This window comes from Astatotilapia calliptera, chromosome 13, assembly GCF_964374335.1.
Source record: "Astatotilapia calliptera chromosome 13, fAstCal68.1, whole genome shotgun sequence".
Taxonomy (NCBI): domain Eukaryota; kingdom Metazoa; phylum Chordata; class Actinopteri; order Cichliformes; family Cichlidae; genus Astatotilapia; species Astatotilapia calliptera.
Window position 1 is genome coordinate 23,693,352 of NC_137434.1, and position 14,604 is coordinate 23,707,955.

General features: G+C 39.5%; 1 protein-coding gene across 41 annotated transcripts in view; it reads right to left on the reverse strand.

Annotated features, from left to right (window-relative positions):
* The window catches only part of camk2g2 (calcium/calmodulin-dependent protein kinase (CaM kinase) II gamma 2), a 76,177-nt gene extending 74,333 nt beyond the window's left edge, over window positions 1-1,844 (reverse strand). For all 41 annotated transcript variants that reach the window (XM_080288005.1, XM_080288002.1, XM_026190693.2 and 38 more), the window contains exons 1-2: window positions 1,646-1,844; window positions 423-517 (exon numbers count right to left, since the gene is read on the reverse strand). In XM_080288005.1, coding sequence (XP_080144131.1) covers window positions 423-517; window positions 1,646-1,710 — 160 coding nt within the window. In that variant the 5' untranslated portion in view covers window positions 1,711-1,844. The remainder of the gene's footprint in view (window positions 1-422; window positions 518-1,645) is intronic.
* Window positions 1,845-14,604: the final 12,760 nt, after the last annotated feature.

Genomic DNA, 14,604 nt, shown 5'->3' on the forward strand with positions numbered 1-14,604 from the left:
TGCAACATTATCATCACCAATAAAGGCAACCCTATTAAAATAAACCAAAACTACCCTGCATTGCATCGTACATGCCTCTGTGGATATTTTAGGCTCAAGCTTGGAGCTTGTGCAATCCTTTGCTAGAGATCAGCAGTAACTGTAACAAACCAAAAATGGTTGCGAACAACCACCAAAGCCCGCTAACCCCTCTGTTGAGACCTAAACCAAGGCAGCCCAGCTGTGCCAAGTGGCCTCCAGCTTTTCAGGAATCTCTGCTGTCAAGGACATGACAGAACGCCTGTCTCTCTGCTCTTAAGGAAATAAACTGACTTCACTGAGCAACTACAGAAGCCTACTGTTGTCAGCGTTCATTTTGCATAAATTCATGTTGCTACTTGACTGTTTCGCTGAGCTGCACAATGCATATCTGCTGCGCTCACCTCTGGCCGAGAGCTTTTTTGTGTTGATAATTTTTGCGGCATACTCCTGGCCGGTGGACTTCTTGATACATCGACGAACGATGGAGAAGGCACCCCTGAAGCAAGACAGATCCACACATGAGAGATCGGTGTGAAACCACTTCAAACATAACAAACATGAGTGTGTCACAGGGAAAAGTGCACTGAACTTGTCTGTCTGTCTCACTCTCTCTCTCTCACACACACACACACACACACACATAGTAAGGGCATGCATGAATCACATAGTCTTAAAGAAAGGGGAAAGGAAGTCATAGGCAATATTAACACGGCCTGATATTCTGTGTACGACAAGAGGTCCCGGCTACTAGTGTGTGACGGGGCTCAATGTGAAAGGAGCCAGTCATAGCTGCCAGGAAGAAACATGAGTAAGGCTGCAGGAGAATGAAGCCACTGAAAAGTGTTATTAGCATTTTCTTTTTTTTACTCAACCTGACTTCATTATTTTAGTTTATTTACTTTTTTTGCACAGATACCTCCTTAAACCTATTAGCCACATGCAGAGATTAGATATTCTGGCAGAGATTAGATGTGATCTAATCTCTGCCAGAATATATATATACAGCCAGGATCACACACACACACATATATATATATATACACACACACACATATATATATATATATACACATATACATACATATAGACGAGCAAAGCCCGTTTCTCGTTCTTCTTCTGTTTTTTTTTTTTTTTTTTTTTGGCATACACAAGAGCCCTGCAGTCTGCTTAGAAATGCACAAAAACAGAGCTGAGCAGGACCCCGGAGATGCCACCAGGCAACCAGCACATACAAACGACTTTTCGACGCGTGCTACCTGCAGATCAACTGACTCGCAAGTTGCTCCTACGGGGAGGGGGGGGGATGTTTCCCACCTTCTGGGCTTACAAAGAGAGCCACAACGCTGCCACGCACCATTAAACGCACATGCAGGATTAACTGCAAGCCTCCGCAGCGCTAACATGAACCTGCCGACAGCTCTTTGTTGCTCAGGAGGGTGCCTACCCCTTTCCTGTTTTTTCTCTCTCTCTCTCCTTTTTGACAGCCCCTCTCGCGCGCTGTCAACACAACAGCAGCAGCGGAGAGGGGGGGGCGTGCGAACACACACACACATATACAAACAAGCATACACTAAATGCAACAAGAAGAGCAGCAACGGCGGCGGTGGCGTTGACGGTCGCTTACTTTCCGAGTTCCTCGTACAGCTGATATTCGTCTGTGAATCTGGTCGAGGTTACAACTGTAGCCATGTTGACTGGAGTCAAGGGGAGAGGGGGGAAGTCGCCTCGCGCTTCAGTGGCCGCCTCGCGCAGGTTTCGGGAGGAGAACTAGTGAATGCTCAAAAGGGAAGAGTGGCTCGAGCTCACAGAGAGGAGCTGGGAGTAGGAGGAGGGAGGAGAGAGAGAGAGGGGTAGCTGTAGTAACGGAGATCTGCTATTGAGAGGAAGAGTCACGCTGTGTCGAAAAAAAAGCACGACGAGGGAGTGTAAAATTGAGATAGGCTTTATATTACTGTGCGCAAATACATGTGCGTGAGAGATTAGTCATTTTTAAATATATATATTTTATTGAGATACGTTCAGCAAGTATGCAATTAATCCTTGTGAACCAAAACTCCTGGCTGCAGATTGATTTTTTATTTTATTTTTCCCTGCCCTTGGCTCTATGTCATGTCAATGATGACAGAGTATTTGGGGCCACATAAAAAAAACTCATTAGCGTTATTTTGAGATTAAACTCGAAATATTATTTTAAGAAAAAGGGTAAACCCAAACTACTGCCACAGCTGCTACAGGCTACCCTCTACAAAATATGACGTAGACGAGTTAGAAAAGCACCTGGCGAGGTACACAGCTGTCGCTGAGCCCCACTCATCTCTCGTTCAAACCTTGTGTTTTGTGTATCTCTCGTGTTTGCAACCGGTAGCCAATCAGAAACAAGAAAAAATGATTTAAAGGGAGAACAGTTAAAACTTTTCAGACATAAGATAACCTGAGGCAGCACAGGCCACGTAAAAGACAAATGATTTGGACAGATATTTTTCAGTGGCTTTGGCAAAAAAGTTATTCTCCCAACTTGGAAGTTTACCTGTTCTACCTCTGCACATTTGATCGGGAGCCACACGGGTGGCTAATCGAAAGGTCAGTGATCAGATTCCCTGGCTCTTCTAACCTGTATGTCAGTCTCAGTATCCTTGGGCAAAATACTGAACGTAGAGCTGCCCCTGATGCGTTGGAGTGTGAGTATGTGAATGTTTGGTTAAAGGTGCTTACAGTAAACAAAGGGTTGTATGAATGTGTGAATGAGGCTTGTAGGAACAAAGTGTTTGCTCAAATTGAATAGAAAATTGCCATTAATACCAGTGTGTTTAGCATTTATTCATTATACAAATGGAGGAATTATTTATGTGTAAACAAGATACCATATGCCGTGGCAACTGCATTGTCTTTAATTCTCCATGTATTTTTTGTGTGTGGGGACCCTCTTGTATGTTTTTTTTGTGTGAGGTATGCTGTGGCAAATTAAAAATCAACAAATAAAACATAAAATAACATTATTTAGAGATTTTAATAATGAAAAGCCATTCTGGTAGAGTTCATAAATGCTCAATAGCTCCCATTTATAACAGAACCAGCACATATATATATTCAGGAGATCACTTCACATAAGCAGCCTGTGAAAGTTATGTCTTAACATTTTATCAGGTGAAGAACGGTAAATCATAACTTAATGTTTTATGAACGTAATTAATTTTGAGAACATCTTTCCACCAGCTTTTACAGTGTATTATTAAATGCAAACACAAAAGTGTTGAAGTGCTGCAGCCAGTAGCCCACATGCCCATTGGCAGACATGACATGAGCTGATTTGGGCCTGCAGTGAACAGTCGACATGACCTATTATTGCAGTGTATCTTCCTTACAATATAAAGCAGCTTGAGGCCACTGTTGTTGTGGTGTTATATAAATAAAACTGTCTTGAAAAAATTGGGTTGAGCTGGCCAGCGATAGAATAAGAAAGAATCCACAAATCAAAAACACTTGACTGACAGACGTCATCCTCTTGCTGTGGTAATAGTATGCCAAACTTATATTAAGCCTCTACAAAAAAGAAATGCAATATCTACTAGCGTCTATGCAATCAATGCTTCATTTTATATTATTATAGGCTAGCAAACTCAGTGATTATGTGTGTGCATGCTTTTGCCTAATGTCTGAATATAAAGATAGTAATTTAAAAACCTAAATACATAATATATTATATGTATTAATAATATAAAATAATACAAATTATAATATAGTTACATTTTGACATCCCTATAGATCACACTGGAATAACAAAATTATGTTTCTACTGGTGCATAAAAGCTGTGGTCTAGACTGAATTAATGTTTTCTCTTCTGGCCGTTTCGTTTCGTTTTGTTTTGAGGTTTTTCACAAAGCAGAGAATAAAGAAAAAGTAGCGGAGTGAGACCTCTTTCCACTCTCTCCCTCCGGCTGTAGTGGTGGAGGTGGGATGCAAGCCACGCGAGATCTTTTCTGGTGTACTAGGAGCTGCAGATCGCGGTTCAGTTTCACAACCTCTCCGGTCCATTTGGAGTTTGCGTACACGAGGTTTAAAGCTGACACCAGAACAGCTCGTGCGCGCAGCATCCATCACGGCACGCGCTGAGATGCGATGCCGCAATATTTTAATATTGGCACAAAGCAATGAGCTGCATGCCCACTAAATTATGGCATTCGGTTTGTAACTGGGCCTCACCGAAAAAAGAGAATCAGCCACTTCAAAATGTGGCACCTGGTGACAATAATGATTCCCTGCGCACACTATGATTTTATTATACTAATGCACTCCTCCTTCAAGACATTTTTCTTTTCATTTAGCACATGTGCTTGCAACATCTTCCTCGATGATACATTCGTCTTGAAGCAGAAACAGTGCCGTTTTCCTGAAGAGAATTTGAAATGTTTTCCCGTTGCTGATATATCTGAGAAGCACTCAAACTGATCTGAGACTGGAGCTAGAGCTTTAAATACATCATTGATCCTATTACCCGCACAACTGTGGTCTTTTTTTTTTTATTGCTGACAAAGCTCGTTCAAAAGTATTATTATTACCAAAATGCTCAGTGTTTCTTCCTTTTTATTTTAATTTCATTTTTACACGTGGATAAGGTGGGATTAAGCAGGAAGTGACACAGATGCTGCAGCAACAGCCTTAATTGAAATACATTATAGACTTTGCCCTATTAACTGATCTTCATGATGTTCTTTTAGCATTTTATTGCGTTATTTCTTTATAAGGTATTTATAGTGATCACTTTTTTATGCTGCCTAACACTGAACAAGCAAACATTGGACTGGCAGCTGTCACCTGGATTTAATCATTATCACAACACTTCTACTATAAACTAACATCAATATAAAAGAAAGAGAGAGAAGTCATAAAATGTACTCATGTCAACTCATATGCAGTTTTACGGATTTTGGCTGTAAGAGGCAGAATTGTGTCTAAGATGGGGAAATATATGAGTTACTGTATGAATGAATGAATATTCTTTATTGTCATTGTCACAGGTACAATGAAATTGAAAGAATATTCATTCATTCATGTAATGGTCTGCTATGCTGTAAAGGTTTAATTGCTTTCATAAATATCTCATGAAGGGTATTAATATATTCTCCATGCATGTTTAAACGTGTATGTGTGCATTGCAGCGGTTCAACACTGTTGTGGGGTGATGTGATAAGCTCACGAGCTTAGTAACATTTCATGATGTGGATTTTTCTATAGTCATGTGTGATTTTTCTTTTTTATACTCTCGATGTTTAAAGTGCAATATTTACAGTGGTGGCACAAAATCAGTTTAGTAGCTGTTGTGCATCTATGTGTCATAGCACATCAGCTTCATCCGGAGACGGAAATCTCAATCTCCTCAGATTTTAAAAGCTTCTTTAAAAAATAGTATTTAATAACTCAATGTGTGTCACTTAAGCCTGAAAAATATTCACCAAATATGCACCAATCCCCACAGGCAACATTAGCTTCACAAAAAGTAAATTACAGGGTTAAAAATACTCTTATAAACAATGAATCAGTAAACACTGACGTTAAAAAGTTCTCAACTGCAACTTTCCCTTACTGAACCCAGCACAAGTAAAGCACAAAGATGCTTTCAAGCACCACAGGCTCCACTTTAATAATAGAAAATGCCTGCTTGTACTGCGGTGCAAACGATTATTGTAGTGGTGGTGAGTTTGGTGTAGAATTTATTGCTTTTGTTTTCTTGTGGATCGTGCTGCAGTCTGGTTCTGCTAGATGAGCTACTGCAATTCAAAAGGTGGCCTATAGGACCAAAAACAGCAATTTCACATGTTTTCCACTTTGCCAAAGGGACTTGGCATGCTTGCAAAATCATACATTTTCCATTGTGGTTCTTTGCTTGCGTCTGAGTCACAACATTGCATATCCACTAGTCATCCTGTTAAATTCCTGCTCATCATCACCCAATGCTGTCTTCCTCCACAGCTTCTATCCTTTCAGTCATTAATCTAGCTACTAAAATTAGTGGCCTGTTCATCCTCTTTTCTTTGCCAAATATTCATTGTTTCTATTCAGGCATTGTGTGCCAGCATGTCTGTTGTGTAAACTTGTCACTCTTTTCACCTTCCTCTTTTGTCGGTGTGGCTGAATCTAGGTTTGTTTCTTCTTGAAAGTCTTTTTGATTGATGACAGATGGACAATAATCCTGTCTTGTATGAAAACACATGCTTTATCCACCCATATGATACTCAAAGTCTTCAAAATATAATTTAAACTGAAACATCTGCAGTTCAATTCCAAAGTGAAAATACCTTGGAATAATTGAAAATGGAAAATAATTGAACCCTGGAGTTGTTGTGCATTTAAATCACACAGTACTGTGTATATCTCATGTTCAGTATGTGTACTATGGGTTCTTTCTGCCTCTGAACTGTGAGCGTATATCTGGCACAGAGTTTAGAGCTCACTGCCGGCAATTAATGAGTGTTTGCAGTGAGCATAAGAGCAGCGCGACCAGTTTCTGCCATAATTACAGGGAGCCGCTCTGATATGAAAGCCTAATTAGCGAGGGTGCAGAGGTACCATCCTATTAATTGCTGTGTTTCTCTGTGATGTGCTGTCAGATGAGTCTTGGACAGGCAGTCCTGTGGCAGGTTGGATGGTGGGTGGATACAGTGAGTATAGAGCAGCAGGTCCCAAACTATCAGGCTCGTGACCCCTTAAAATGAAGCTTTCAAATCCTTTTCACCCTGCAACTTCAGAGAAATCCAACTGTCCAACCAAGATGTCTTCCCCTGTAGGATGACTGCTTCATTTCAGTAGAATAATTATAAGAGGATGGAAAATCAAAAACTGTCTAGTAGTCAATCAGAAATAAAAAATTCCACAAGTATATATAATTTTAAGTCATTATAACAATATTTTTCTTTTGCTAATCAAGTCACGACCACTCAGAGTTATCTGTCACCCCCTTTCTTCTACCAGTAAAAAATACTGACTTCCAGTATTTAAAGCTCATTATGTTAACATTTTTAGACCCAATTCAACATTTAATATCATTCCACCTAAATGTGAGTAGTTTCTGTGTGTTTTGGAATGAGGTTTAGAGTAGTGTGTTATTAAATTTCCTATTATCTTCCTATTATTTTCCTTGTAAATAGCTTCTCCCATTACTAGTTTTGTTGGGTTGAACATTTAAATCAGCTAATTAACCATCATTTAACCTGTTTCATTTTGTTGCTACAGAGTCAAAGGTTTCACAGATAGCTTATTTTTAACACTTGGTAAACATCCATCCATCCATTCATCTTCTGCTTATCTAATTCAGGGTTTTGTCGATCAGGCTGGCACCTACCCAGCTGTCATAGGAAAAGAGGTGGGAAGCACCTCGGTCACCAGAATGTCACAGACTTCGTTAATCAGGCTGATTTATGAACAAATGCCTGGTGTCTGCTAGTACCAGATTCAGCCCCCATTTGCCTTCCCAGTTTTGTTAATTCTATATGGCATAGTTTCAACAAGGTGCTGGAACCCCTCCTCAGAGATTTTGGTCCACATTGACATGATCTCATCGGGCATTTGCTGCAGATTTGTCAGCTGCATATCCACGATGTGAATCTCTTGTTCCATCACATCCCAAAATAACTATTGGATTGAGATCTGGTGACTGTGGAGGCCATTTAAAATCAGTGAGCTCATCGTTATATTCAGGACACAACTTTAAGATGATTTGAGGATCGTGACATGGCACATAACCTGGCAGGCATGAGAAGATGGGTGGTCATTAAAGGATCCACATGGTAAGGAACTTGTTCAGGCCACATTCTGACTCTGCCTCCTGAATTTTACATTAGAAATTGAGATTCATCAGAAAAGGCAACATGTTTCCAAAGTTCTATTGTCCAGTTTTGATGAGCCTTCGTGCAGCTGAGTTGTAGCAGGTGTGACATTTAGTGTTGTCTTCTGCTGCTATATCTGCTTCAGGGTTGCATATTTATGCTCGTCTGCAGACCTTGAGTAAAACAAGTGGTTATTTGACCTGTTGTTGCCTCGCTATCAGCTCAAAGACTTCTGGCCACTGGATATTTTTTCTTTCCTCTTTTTTAGACCATTCTCGGTAAACTCTTAAAAATAGTTGGAAGATATTAAAATCCTTGTTATTTCTGAAATACTCAAACCAACCAGTCTGACTATAAAAACACATTTCTTCCTCATTCTGACACATAATTTGAACTTTGGGAGGTCATCACTGCCGTGTGTACATGTCGAAAGATGTGACTGGCCAATAAGATATTTGTACTAGTAGTGCTAGTAGTTATAGAGGTGTACCTAATGAAGTAGCCAGTGATTGTAAGTGCCTTTGAAGACACAAGTTCTGTCTGAGAGTTTAAGAAAAATCTCACATTGAGAAAACACCCAATCATGATCTTTCTGTTACAATTGTCATATTGTTTCAGGAACTAAACCAAACCAAAATGTAACCACAACACCACACACCTTTGCAAAAATCGGTCCAATTAATGACTCAGACAGAGGGTACCATTCATTCTGCATGTCATCAGATCAGAAAACATCATCAAGTGTCTTCCTCAAACACTGTAATCCCAATAAAGGGGTCAAAGTGGTGCAGATTTGCACCCCTCTGACAACGATGTCAAAAACAAAAATGAGCAAAATGTTAAATGCTGCTGCATAGGCGTGCATTAGATTGCACAAGGGTTCAGACCTTTTTTTTTTTTTTTAATATATCACATCCTTAGAGAGTTAGCTTCCAATCCCTCGCATCCACTTCTCCATTTTAGAGAGATAATTGCCTCCCATAAGTTGCTGTCCTGACATCCTGTTTGGATTACCCTGCCTCTTCTCGTCATACGACTCTAAATTATTTAAGATTGGAAAAATAAACTCTCCAGCGGTGAATGTATATCATTAATACATGAGCAATGGTTTGCAGTTATGGTAAGTGTTTTACATTAATTACAGCAGTGGAATTTAACTAAGATCATTTCTACAAGTACTGTCCTTAAGTGCAATTTTAAGGTAAGTATACTTTACCTGAAAATATCCAGTTCATTTTATGTTTCAAATGGAAATCTTGTACTTCTTACTCCACTGCTAACATTTATGATTAGTGCATTATTCTGCATTACGCGCCCCTAGATGTTGAAGTACAAGTTCAAGAACCCTGAAGACTAGAAAAAATGGACTAGAAAAGCTGTTGTGGACAAATTGCCTGGACAAGGTCAAAAGAAAGGTTGTTTTTTTTATGTCACTAACAGACACACACTTATGCAGAGTGTATTTTAATACAGGATTTCCAGTTGATGGCAGGATGAACTGAAGTAGTTTTTTACAAGGTAAAAATTTGTACCTCTGCAGCTCCACATGGTCTAAAAGTCATGATACTGTAGAAGCAGTGTTGTGGAGCCACACAGGCCAAAGTGACTCATTCAGCAAGAATGCGTTCAGCTTGGCCCGTGGCTGCTCTACGTATCTCTCCACCCTTGCACTGTCATATCACAAGACTTTCACGATTTTGAGGTGTTTGTGTGTTGACAAAAAGCCTTGGGGGCGTCAAACATTCCTGTCTGCTGTTGAGACAGCTCGCTGGCTACAATTCAGTGAGTCTTTTTTCAAATCATAACCTTTACTGTTTCCTGGGGATCAATCTGTCATGGATAGTCCATTAGAGTAGATGTATTATCGTTTCTTGCCGATTACCAAATCGTCACATTGTTGCAAGTAAGCATTTAATAGCACATCAGAGCAATTTCTGTGCTTAATGGCCCTGCAAGTTATGGTGCCAGAGACTCTATTCAGTGTGTCCCAATCGAGTCGTTGATACCATTCTCTTTGAATGAGTGAAGAGAAAGGACTGCATTCATTTTCTATGTGGAACCATTAGCCATATCTAGAACACAGTGTCCATCACAAGAGGATAACAAGTTCTATTTAAGACAGAATCACGAGGCTACTGTGTTTAACTGCACAACTTCAACAAGAGAAAAGAAAGAAAAATCTGAAGATCTGAAAGGTAGCCTTACATTCATGTGATTATCCAACAGTGGATATGACAGCTCCCTCCCACGTACTGAACAGCCGTGTGTGTTCATATGTGTGTGTGTTGGTGGGACACCTCCTCCATGATTTATATCCTCTGACAGTGCCTGAATTCTGCAGGCCATCACGGTGTACTGGGAATCAGATGTGTGGGCATCTAACGACTGTCTTCACCAGTACCTCATCAAAAGGCTCATCAGCAGTTTTGTTTTTTCTGTGTATATGCGAATATAGAGGAAGTGCCTTCGGCTTCAATGCTCCTTGGCGAGGTGATACACAAGTGATGAACTCTGTGCAAAAGGATACTCTTTGAGAACAGAAAGCCTCCGTTCGTTTGAATCCAAGTGGTTTACATAAAAATGACCACAAAAGGAAACTAACTTTTTCCTGGCTTGTGAAACCGCTCTTGAATTCATTTAAAAATAGAAATGGTCTCTGATTGGCAGTCCTGCAGATTTTTCAGTCTTTAAAGCACCTAAAGTAAAAGAAAATTTTGTCACGTTGTTACAGCTAACACAGATGCTAGAATGCTTTCTGCCCCAGACTGGACAAGATGCTGCCGCATCAATGCCTCAAATGTTCTCCATCTCCTTTTATTCCCCTCTGTCACACCAACCCTCTGTGTGTCCTCCTTCGCTGCATATGTGAATCTTCTCTGTGGTCTTCCTCTTTTCCTCTTTCCTCCATCTTCAGCATCTTTTCCCCAATATATCCAATAGCCCTCTCGATCTCGACTCTCTAAACTTTGTCTCCAAACCAGTTAGCCTGGTCCCCTAATGTACTAATTTCTAATGCTGAAATGAACAACCATTGCTGAACTCTAAATAAGTCCAGTTGCCTTTTTTTCACACACAATTCAGACCACCTGACAATCACCTCTACCCACCCTCTTCTTCTTTGGATGGTTGACCCCAGGTAAATAATCTCAACCACCTTCATTACCTCTGCTTCTTGCATCATCTATACCATTCTGAGCTATAACAAATAAAAATACATACAAAAATAAATCAACATTAAAATATTTTCCATTAAGGTCACTGGAAGACAAAAGGCCAAACCACAGAACATACTTTATTTACATTATGTGTGTAATGCCACGGTTTTTAACAGTAGCAGGAGCATTAATAGCATTAAGCTTTCAATAAAACTCAAAGAGTCTTCCTTGATCTATGATGCAAATATAAATAGGATAAAAAGGGAATGCAGAAGGATGTAATCTAATGTGCAGGGGTCTCACTGCTGCTTTCCATGTATGAAGCAGAGGGAATTCCCAGAAGAGAGTTATACCATGGAATATGAATTAGTGCAGGTGGAAACAACAGTCCTCTCATTACTATAATGTTCCTGATTGAAAAACAATTCACTTTACTCATGTTATTTCCCAGTGAACTACCCTATTGAGTTTCCCGATGTTTTTTAACAACAGATGCCAAAAAGCTTATAAATTGATCCTATAAACTATACTGTCTGTATAACACTCCTACTTAAGAATTGTTTTCCAAAAACTACTATAGCGTTGGAGCTGTAAGCCAGAGAGAAGGGAAACCAGAATGGGTTTAACAGGTAATTTAGACATCATATACAATATCTACAGGCTTATCCTTTGGCTTTATTTTACTTTAACAAGACATTGTGTTATGCAGTGAAGCTTTTTCACTAAACAAGGCTTTTTAATCTGATCTACAAGCACTGCAGACACGACAGCCATCTGTAGCCTCAAAGGAACTCTCTCTTCCCTCCTCCACTCTTTCTATTTAACGGTATGCCACAGAGCTCTGAGCAAAACATGGCTAATACCTCTAACTCAATCTTCCAAATGAGCACGAACAAGTGAGTAGGATGGGGAACAAAATGAAAAAGAAAAGACATGGAGGGGGGTTTGCTGAGGGAATGAGCAAAGAGCTGAGGAATAAAAGTATCAGGGAGGAGGAGGAAAGAGTGAGAGCTGACCAGAGGGAGAAGAGATGCAGGAGAAGGACAGCTGAATATTCATTATTAGGCCACAAGGGAGAAATTTACAGCACACACACACACACACACACACACACACACACACACACACACACACACACACACACACACACACACACACACACACACACACACACACACACACACACACACACACACACAGATAGATTAAGAATCACACCTAAAGGCTTAGGTCAAAGAATGTGCTGCTATATGTCCCTGTCTATAAATGTTCATGCTGTTGGTGACCAACAGTACCATCGCGGATCTGCTCCTATCAAGATATATCACTACACAGTGGCAGTCGCCCCAGCGGGAGGATACATCACACAGGATCAGACAGCATGAGGCTAAACTATGACTCCCCCAGCCTAGTGTCTCGAGGAATTAAGTCTGTACTGGATGATTCTTCACCTCACAAGTCAGGTCCACTGCTTTTATGTAGTGAGTTAGCTGATGGGTAAATACTATTTCAAGCAATATTTCTTTTTTAATCCCTACTTGTGTGGTTTGTTGTGGTTTCCTAATCTTCTAAAAAAAAGTGCCTCCCTTATTTAGCACTGGATTTGAGATATACACTACTATAACACAGATTTTTACATTTCAGACTGTCTTTGTTACCTGTAACGAAGAGTGAGGCACAAAGGTCTGGTCCACTTCTACCTTATTGAGTGGTGATTCTTAAGTACACGAATACAAGTTACACTCTGAGTCAAAGTACAAACTGAGTACACGCCATGATTCAGTATCTTGTAAATCCACCTTTAGAAGCAATGACTTGAAATTATTATTTTCTGTATGACTTTATCAGCATTGCACATTGTTATGGGGGAATTTTGGCCCACTCTTCTTTACATTGTTGCTTCATTTCAATAAGCTTTGCAGGCATTAGTTTATGCACAGGTCTGTTAAGGTCCTGAAAAAGCATTTCAATTAGGCCGAGGTCTTTACTTTTACTGGATTGTTGCAAAACCTTGATTTTTTTTTTCAGCTTTCTGCTGGCAGCCTTTCCAAGAAAGCCACACGTGTTCAGTCTTGAACTGTTCTGAACTTTAACATTAAACATGCTGACTGAGGACTGTAGAGTCGGAGATGGGTTTTCTGCAATTTTCTGTGCATTGCACAGTCTGACGTTGAGGTAAAGTTGAAATTTGGAAACTCTTTTGAATGTTTCCCACTTGTGAATCATCTTTGGGTTTTTTTTTTTTTAAATAGCCTTTTAACACTTCTCAGAAAGAACAACAGTTTCTCTAAGACCAGTGCTGAAGTTCTTCCTCCTTAACATTTTATTAAAACACACCTAAATGCTCAAGATGACCAAACTGCCAAGATTTAGGCTTTTACAGAGAAGGTCATATTTGCTGATGCTGACTATCAGTTAATCATGTGGATTTGATAAGCAACACCTGCCTTTTACTTACCCTCTTAATTTCTATGAAATCAATAAGAATGTACTTTTAATGTAGTTTTTCACGTTTCTTCAGTCTCAGCTGACTGCAGGTTTCCCCAACCATTTAAACAGAATATTTGCATAATGACTGAAACTAGCACAACTGATGAACATTGGGCTGCTAGGTCAGTTTCTTCATCATTAATATGCAATTTGTCATCACCACTGATCAACAACTACTGATCACTGATCAGTGGCCATTGATCAATGGGTCCAAGACTTGGATGAACGAAACATTTCTCCCACTGAAAACGCTACGTCCAGATAAACTGAATCAACTTTTGGGATTTCCTTACCCAGATGATTGAGCATCAAGAAATTTTAAGCCATGCTAAGGAACACATGATTTTTCTCTTAACATGAAACCTTAGAATTAAAAAGACGGCGCAGTGTCTTTTTCACATGTCTTTTACTAGTGGAGAAGCACTTTCTGCCAGGAAGTTTCTGTACAGTAGGACCAGAGTAACATTTTTGAAAGATTTCTTTACCTGGTATTTTTACTAGAATTATCATATTTTCTAAACGTGACTGAAAACTGAAAATAATATAAAGATTTCAGCAAAAAGACCCCGAAGGCAAACATCTGCCACTTGTCATCATTTGGGCTGAAAAAGAAAATATTGATTTTATGTGCTAAACCCCATTTTCTCAGGAGAAAGCCTTATGCTTAAAACACTGCAAAGTGGCTGATTTTACATCTTAGGAAGACTTTCTTGCTTACTGCTCAACTGATCTGGACTTAAAAGATCTCTAATTTCCAAAAAAATCCCCTGTCTCCTAGTCTAAATTCAGAGAAGAGAAAAGCAGAAGAGGTTAAGGTCACAGCTCCCTCTGGATTTCCAATATGCTAAATAGTTATTATGAATTTTTTTATCCACTGATACCAAAATCATATTGCCTATACCAGATTTAACACTCTCTGGATTGCATACAGGCAGCACAAAGTGAATATAAAAGACAAAGCTATTAATTTCTTATACACCACATATTATTTTTAAAGGAAGAGCTCAGCAAACATTATGCTACTAACTTTGACTTTACTTTCAGTAAAAAGGGGGTTAAAAAGAAGATTATTATTATTCCTTAAATTTAACCATCATCTTTTCCTAACCTTAGCTAA